The sequence below is a fragment of the Hordeum vulgare genome, chromosome 6H, assembly GCF_904849725.1.
Source record: "Hordeum vulgare subsp. vulgare chromosome 6H, MorexV3_pseudomolecules_assembly, whole genome shotgun sequence".
Lineage (NCBI taxonomy): Eukaryota > Viridiplantae > Streptophyta > Magnoliopsida > Poales > Poaceae > Hordeum > Hordeum vulgare.
In genome coordinates, this window is record NC_058523.1 from 560,513,330 (window position 1) to 560,521,647 (window position 8,318).

General features: G+C 47.3%; 1 protein-coding gene across 1 annotated transcript; it reads left to right on the forward strand.

The window, feature by feature from the left end:
* The first annotated feature begins 918 nt into the window (after positions 1-918).
* LOC123406006 (chitin elicitor receptor kinase 1-like) lies at positions 919-8,091 on the forward strand. Its single transcript, XM_045099511.1, has 11 exons — positions 919-1,641; positions 5,034-5,069; positions 5,317-5,469; positions 5,942-6,141; positions 6,402-6,491; positions 6,619-6,712; positions 6,799-6,950; positions 7,076-7,167; positions 7,299-7,440; positions 7,588-7,686; positions 7,763-8,091. Exons 1-11 carry the CDS (start codon positions 957-959, stop codon positions 7,913-7,915), a joined length of 1,896 nt encoding a protein of 631 aa, XP_044955446.1. The 5' UTR covers positions 919-956; the 3' UTR covers positions 7,916-8,091.
* Positions 8,092-8,318: the final 227 nt, after the last annotated feature.

Genomic DNA, 8,318 nt, shown 5'->3' on the forward strand with positions numbered 1-8,318 from the left:
ATACACATTGCTTTTAATATCACCCCCCACTAGTGTCAACACGTTGTTTGGGACGTGGGTACAGGGAGTTGGTGGTCATTTGGCAAAGAGTATCCGGGTTGGAGCTTGCGCATTACTATGAGCAATTTGGAACTGCAGGAATGATTTAGTTTTTAACAGATGCACATCTATACATTTTTTGCAGGTTATATACAGGGCTACCGCACTGACCCGTACGTGGTCATTACTCACTCCTGCGGATTCCAGGGAGCTTATGGTTACTGGGTGTATCCGCTGGGAGATGGTAGCACAGGTTATCTTCAACCGGTTTGGATGGCGGCAAGCTAATAGGATAGGTGGCTAGGCATCTACTTATTATACTTTCGCTGCTTGGGCGCTTTGTATCGATTCGCTCTTGTTCTTTATTCTCAACATTGTAATACTCGTTCCGGATTTGGTTTCTTTTTTATTAATAAAGGGCTGCATGCATCTCTCGATGCAGAGGCCGGGGCGTTGCCTCCTTTTCTAAAATAAATAAATCAATAACCACCTAGGTCTAAAAGAATTTTCATGCACGCCTTCTAAATAGAGATGGTAGTAGGTAGTGGTAAATTGTAAACTACAACTAAATATGTTTGTGAATGAAGTCTACTACCAAAAGTCAAGTTTCTTAAATCCAGGAAAAGTCACTGTTCAATAATTGTGTCCCTGCCAACAGTTGTGCCGTGTTGGAAGGATATTGCTGACCAAGAGAGCAATGCATGCATGCATGAATCTTCCGAGAAGGTAGCAGTGCTACCATCACCAACTAGGGACGAACTGCCTTTGTTGAAAAAGAGAAGAAAAACACAGCATATTTGACCTTCCAAAAATGACACCACTAAAAATCTCCCAGTCCTCCATTAAACATATACGACCCCCAGTCCACCATTCACAGCGCGTGAGCGTTTGTACACAGCCTGACTAGTCGATCTCCAATGGTGCCAGGCTTCCTCCCCTGGGGACGCCGCGTCATGCAAGCTCCGCTGCCTCTCGTCCTACCACTCTTCCTCCTCGTAGCCTCGAAGACGGCCACGGTGGCCGGGGACGGCTGCAGGGGCTGCTCCCTCGCGTTCGGCTCCTACTACGTCACCAAGGACACGAACCTCACCTTCATCTCGCAGCTCTTCGGCTTGTCCGACTACCGAGATCTCGCCAAGTATAACCGCGGGCTCCCCAATCTCGACAACGCCGCCGCCGGGGACCGCGTCGACGTCCCCTTCCCATGCGAGTGCCTCACGCGGCCCTCCCACCCGGCGTCCACCTACCTCGCCGCCTCCATCCCCTACAAAGTCGCCACTGGAGAAACCTACGTCAGCATCGCCAGCAACTACAACAACCTCACCACCGCCGACTGGCTGCAGGCCACCAATACCTACCCGCCCAACGACATCCCCGATGTTGGCGTCGTCAACATCACCGTCAACTGCTCCTGCGGCGATGCCAGGATTTCCACAGACTACGGCCTCTTCCGCACATTCCCGCTCAGGGACTGGGAGACGCTCGACTCCGTCGCCGCAACTCGAGACCTCTCGTCGCCGGAGCGGATGGACCAACTCAGGAGGTATAATCCCGGCATGGAAGGCGCCACCGGGAGCGGCATCGTGTATATCCCTGCCCAAGGTACGTGAGGCTTCCATCTTAATAGCTCCTTAATTTGAACTCTGTTTATGGTTCTCACACTTCACACGTTTCTTTCTTTCTTTATTTATTTATGTGCCATTTCTTGCCACATGCTTCCTCCGTCTCATAATGAATTTTTTTTTGACACTAACAACGATTGATATTGATTATCCATTGCTGCTGATTCCGTGGGTTATTGTACGTATTGACTTGGGTAAAAATGTCTAAATATTATTGGAATAATTATATGTCCTACAACTATATTCAAACTACTTCAAAATTTAAAAGTCAGGATTACCTCATCATCGAATTACACATGTACAATGTATTTGCTGGAATGTATTGTTTAAATGGAAAGCTTATTATTTAAGTCTTGACTAGTCATGCAGACTAGTCTAGTAGTCTCATTCTGCTTGTTGACTAGCTTACTCGTGTAGACTAGCTCGTTGAGTCGAGCGGTGGAGCGACTAGTCATCAACTAGTCTGGTTGTTTTAGTCCGAGTCGATGGGGCCAATTCTTTTGCTGGCTTCTAAAATGAAGATGGAATAAGTTACCCTTATCCAGCTTATTCTGCAAGGCCAATCAAATTAAATTTTTAAAAGTCTATTAATTAAGACTTGATTCGTAGACTTCTTAAAAAATATTTTTTGTTTGGGCTTTTAAAATAAACTGAATAAGGACAGCTTATTCTAGAATCTTAAAAAAAATCATAAAAAACTGGCCAGAAATTTGGGAGGGATAAGTGAGCAGAGCTCAGCCCGCCGGAGTGACAAAATTGAGTCCATCGACTCGTAATTCTTGCACACAAGTGCATGTTCCAGAGACTCGACTTGGAAACTAGTTTAATATAATAACAAGAAATTGTAAATATTGCTCTCGCCGTCGCATAATATAAGAGCGTTTTTGACACTACACTACTACACTATAGCTAAAATCGATCTTATATTATGAAACAGAGGGAGTAATTTAAGAAGGAAATGGAATTGCCGCCGGCCGATGATCATCGAAGACAAGGGCCCTGTTTGGATACTCTAACTCGGTTAGAGGTTAGAGTTAGATTCTAACCCTGGATTAACCCTAAACTAACTCTAACCAAAGAGGTGTTTGGATGGAAGGGTTAGATTGTCAATAAATGCACATTTTCCAATCATTTGGCTCCTTTATCAGGGATTTGGTGTGGTGGAGGTAAAGAGAAAAATAACTTTTTGTGGGCCCAACCCAACTCTAACCCAAATAAGCACCTCTTGGATGGGTTAGTTTTTTTGGGAGGGTTAGATGCATCTAACCAACTCTAACACTTCCTGATTGGATGTTTTGGGGTTAGATTGGTCCAATCTAACCAACTGTAACTCTAACTCATGGATCCAAACGAGGCCAAGGTGGGAGAGGTGAAGGAGGATAACACCGAGAATTCAAGCGCACAAACACCTCCGTCGCACGAACGGCGCTCTTCTGTTTTCTTGAGCACGCACTCAACTGCCTCAGCTCGATACACAGGGGGTCGGGGTTCTTATACGCACGTGCATAGACGCGCCGTGCCGTGCTCCCGACGCACGATCCCCACGTCCCCACGTCCCGCAGTCCGTGCGCCCGACGCGCACGCACGCACCTGCACGACTGGGTCTGGTGCTACTGGCGTGGTCACCCCTCCGCTCCGCTCACCCTAGGCTAACTAACACACGCACGCAAACACGCACCCTCTAGGACGCACACACATGCCCTAGTCCGCCTGGCTGGGCTCTGTCACACCCCTGGCTCATGCACGCACACACGCATGCGACACAACACTCCGGCCCATGCACACCTTGCTCCAGCCGCGGCTTATTTGCTCCAACATTCACCTCCTAAGCCGCGGCTCAGAGGAGCCCTGGACCGCCGAATTCGTCGCCGACCTCTGCCACCAGAGCCTGCTCCTCCGTCGGCACCTTCCACGGCTTGGGACAGTCCCGCTGTCCGCCATTATAGCAACGGCCGCGCCTCTTCTTCCAGCCGCCCGGAGCCGTGCTGCTGCCATCGCCGACGTCGAAGCCGCCGTTGCGCTGTCGCTACCGAGCCGGCCACTCAATTGCTTGTCCGATCGCCCGCTGCCCTGGCCTCGCCGCCGCGTACATTCCTCGGAAGCTTTCAGCCGCCCGAGCGCCTCACCGAAGGCCATCGCCTCGACGTCGTACAACTGCTCGATGTCGGCGACCGCGGCGTACAGCCGGTCTGGTACGGTCTCGAGCAGCTTCTTCACCATCGCTGCGTCATCCAGCGTCACCCCGAGCATCACATACTTCGCCGCCATCCCGTAGACCTTCCCGGCGTACGCATCGAGATCGTCGCCGTCGTCCATCCACACGCGATCAAATTCGCCGCGCAGCGTCGTCAACCGCGCGGCCTTCACCCGGTCGGCGCCAACGAAACGCACCTTGAGGGAGTCCCGTACCTCCCTCGCAGTGAGCTTCGGCGCAACCTGCGTCAGCAGGTCCTCCCCCAACGCCGTCAGAAGAATGGCCCGCGCCGTCTTGCACCTCTCGACATCCAACGGTGCACCTGTCGTTGGTGCCACCGTGCCCCACAGCCCCTGGGCATCAAGGATGGCCTCCACCTTGATCGCCCAGAAGGTGTACCCCGTCGGCGTCAGCGGCGGTATATGCATCGATCCCGACGCACCGCCGCTATCGAACAACACCAACGCCATGGCCTCCGGCCTTCCCCGTGGCTCTGATGCCAAATGTAAGCGCAAAAATAGAATTGCTGCCGGTCGGTGATCACCATAGACAAGGTGGGAGAGGTGGAGGAGGATGACACAGAGAATTCAAGCGCACAAACATCTCAGCCGGACGAACGGCGTTCTTCTGTTTTCTTGAGCACACACTCAATTGCCTCAGCTCGATACGCAGGGGGGTCAGGGTTCTTATACGCGCGCGCAGACGCGCCGTGCCATGCTCCCGACGCACGATCCCCATGGTCCCCCGCCCCGCAGTCCGCACGCTCGGCGCGCACGCACGCACCCGCACGACTGAGTCCGGCGCTACTGACGCAGTCACCCCTCCGCTCGCCCTAGGCTAACTAACACACACACACGCATGCACCCCTAGGACGCACACACACACGCCCTAGTCCGTACGGCTGGGCTCTGTCACGCCCCTGGCTCGTGCACGCGCAACACTCCGGCGCACGCACGCCTTACTCCAACCGCGGCTTATTTGCTTCAACGAGTAATTTCCAGAAACAAGTTGAAGTGGAAGTCTGGAACGCAACAATCCAATCCATTTGATGATACCATATCGTTACAGCGGTCTCGTCGAATGTCAAGGCTTAAGTTGACTTGTTGCATCATTTATATGTTACGAAGAATTGATCACATCTTCCTAAAAGTTTTTAGTCTGCTTATTTGGTTTGCCAGATCCCTATGGAAGCTATCTTCCTCTTAAATCGCCAGCAGGGTAAGAGTTGTTATTTGAACTTATGCTCATATCCACTTAATTTGCTTGGCGGTGCGCATGTTACGTTTGTTCTCATGCAGTTGTGCTGATAAGTATCCTCATCATCTTGTGCAGTATAGCCAAACTTTGACCTTTCACGAGCTGATAATTGCTCGACGTTAAGGATGGTTGGGGAAGAAACACTGGATATTGTTGGTTACTGTGAGAGAAATGTGATGCTTATTCATATTCAACTCTCTGGAACAGGAAAAAAAGTTTCAGCAGGAGCAATAGCAGGAAGTGTTGTGGCTGGTGTAGTTGCACCAGTCTTGCTTGTCTTGTTATTCTTGTTTTATAAGGGAAGAAAGGCGAAACAGAATGCACTCCTTCCATCTTCTAAAGATTCTACCCGGCTAGGTAACAATATTTTCTGTATGGATCTCTAACCTTGCAACTGAGAGTTAGTCCTGTAAAAAAAATTTAGACCAGCATATGCATGACCTAATTTCACCACTTCAAGTTAACATCCGTCCTTCGTTCGTCCCAACGATTTTCTGCTACAAGGATATGCGTGGATTGGGCTGGTTTGGACATTGAAGCCGTCCTTGTTTATCCTATGAGCAACTATATTTTTTTTTTGCGGAAACTATATTGATCTTTGTGAGCCTGGAAATATTATGGAGTAAATATAATATGATACGAGTAATGATTGTGAGTAATAGTTTGGGCACTTTAAATGTAACCAACGAGTTATGTCAGTGACCAATAAGTGTACTTTTGGAAGATAGAGGAAGTTAGATAATCTTGAATTATGTTTCCAATTTTCCCTTCTTGTGGTTACAACAGAATGTGGTTTCTTATTTCTGAATTATTCTTATTTTTGTTGCAGCCAGTACAATACTAATGCAAAAGGTGAAACCATCGACAGCTCAAGCTGACGTAGCTTCACTAGCTGCTGACATTACAGTTGACAAATCAGTGGAGTTCACATACCAAGAACTTTTTAATGCTACAGAAGGCTTCAACATAACTCATAAAATAGGACAAGGTGGTTTTGGTGCTGTGTATTATGCTGAGCTTAAAGGCGAGGTTAGTTCTTTTTTTTTTTTTAGTTCAGTTGCATCCCACAAACACGTACTCCCTCTGTTCCTAAATATAAGTCGTTTTAGAGGTTTCACTAGTGGACTACATATGGATGTATGTAGACATACTTTAGAGTGTAGATTCAATCATTTTGCTTCGTATGTAGACATCTAGTAAAATCGCTTAAAAGACTTATATTTCGAAACGGAGGGAGTACTTCATTTGAAATGACTTGCTTTGTTTCTCTTGTGTTGTCCACTGTCCAGAAAGCCGCCGTGAAAAAAATGGACATGCAGGCTACTCAAGAGTTTCTTGCCGAGTTAAAGGTTTTGACACATGTTCACCACCTAAATCTGGTTCGTAAATCTTCTATTTGTTCACGTAAATGACACTGTTCTTTAATGGGACGATAATATTTATTTTCCATGGGGACGATCTCGTAAATCTGGTTACTTCGCCGTTTCAATATTCGGTTCCATGCAGGTGCGCTTGATTGGTTATTGCACAGACAGTTCTTTGTTCCTTGTCTATGAATTTGTCGAGAATGGCAACTTAAGCCAGCATTTGCGTGGAACTGGTAATGTTCTGGCTCTCGAAATATTGAGTGTGCCTTTTTCTGCTCCGTTGCTTCTGGCAAATTAACCTCTCGGCACATTTGTATAGGTTATGAGCCTCTTTCTTGGCCTGAAAGAGTTCGGATTGCACTAGATTCAGCAAGAGGTCTTGAGTACATTCATGAGCATACCGTTCCAGTCTACATACATCGGGACATCAAATCGGCAAACATCTTGATAGACAAGAACACCCGTGCAAAGGTAGGAATGATTCAAGGAGAATTTATCCGTGTGTTTTACATGTAATGACAATGTCCATCGATCCATATATATGTTTGATCTATACGTACATTCATGAAGTAATGTTGTGTATGTGTATCTTGCAGGTTGCAGATTTTGGTTTAACAAAGCTTACAGAAGTTGGTGGTGCATCTTTGCAAACACGTGTTGTTGGTACATTCGGTTACATGCCCCCAGAGTAGGTTTCCTGAACTTGTACTTTTTTTGTGAGGAATGAACATCTACTTTTGTCATTCCGCTAACTGATGAACGTTCGATACTGTGATTTTTTTTATGAATGTTGACAATTATGGGAAATGGTGTTGGCAGATACGTTCGATACGGTGATGTTTCTCGTAAGGTTGATGTGTATGCGTTTGGTGTTGTCTTGTACGAACTTATCTCAGCCAAAGATGCCATTGTCCGCTCAACTGATGGATCTGCTAGTGGTTCAAGGGGACTGGTTTATCTGGTAATTAATTGTGCTTCTGTGCTACTAGTAACTAGTTACTTTCTGCTCTCGGTGGTTCATAAAACCGCTAGGCTAGCCGCTTTTGGGTCCTTGCAGAAGTTCCTTCTTTGGCTGTTTGATGACTTGTTACCATACCGAATCTTGTAGTTTGAAGAGGCTCTCACTGGACTGGATCCGAAAGAAGGCCTCCAGAAGCTGATCGATCCGAAGCTGGGAGACGACTATCCTGTCGATGCAATTCTCATGGTTAGGAAGACATGCCCAGGCCCCTGTTTGCATCGTTCGATTGGATAAAATCATATATGCTTCCTTCTAAGTGCAGATGACGCACCTGGCGAACGCATGCACAGAAGAGGACCCCAAGCTGAGGCCCACGATGAGGTCCGTGGTCGTCGCGCTGATGACGCTCTCTTCCATGACCGAGTTCTGGGATATGAAAAACCCGGGCTTGGTGAACCTCATGTCCGGGAGATGACCTCGTCTCCCCTGGCTACCATTTCTAGATCAGGACACATTTCCTTTGTGTAAAGAAGCAAACACACGCCCTTTTTCTTCCATGAAAAGCTAAACAGGAAACTAGATACATGAAATGAGACATGTGCATGTGCCGAAATGTTTCTCGTTGTAACTTGTGAAAATACTGTTTCTGCACATTGTTCCTGTTATTTCTTTAGTTTCTATGCATTCTGAAATAAAACGGGTTCAATGCAGCTGCTAATGTCTATGCATTTTGAAATGAAACAAGTTCACTACAACTAAAAACACGCATCTCTCTCCGTATATCAAGGAACAGTTCTATACATGCAAGCACACATTAACTTAATATATTTGGAGTATGATTGGTTTGCTACCAATAAATGGCTAAACAAAAGTTGGCA

Bases quoted from the DNA above. Each gene is read 5' to 3' on its own strand.
- LOC123406006 (XM_045099511.1), top strand. From the start codon at position 957: ATGGTGCCAGGCTTCCTCCCCTGGGGACGCCGCGTCATGCAAGCTCCG. The intron at 5,470-5,941 runs GTAACAATATTT...TTTTTGTTGCAG, and splicing joins TAAAGATTCTACCCGGCTAG to CCAGTACAATACTAATGCAA. The intron at 6,492-6,618 runs GTTCGTAAATCT...GGTTCCATGCAG, and splicing joins ATGTTCACCACCTAAATCTG to GTGCGCTTGATTGGTTATTG.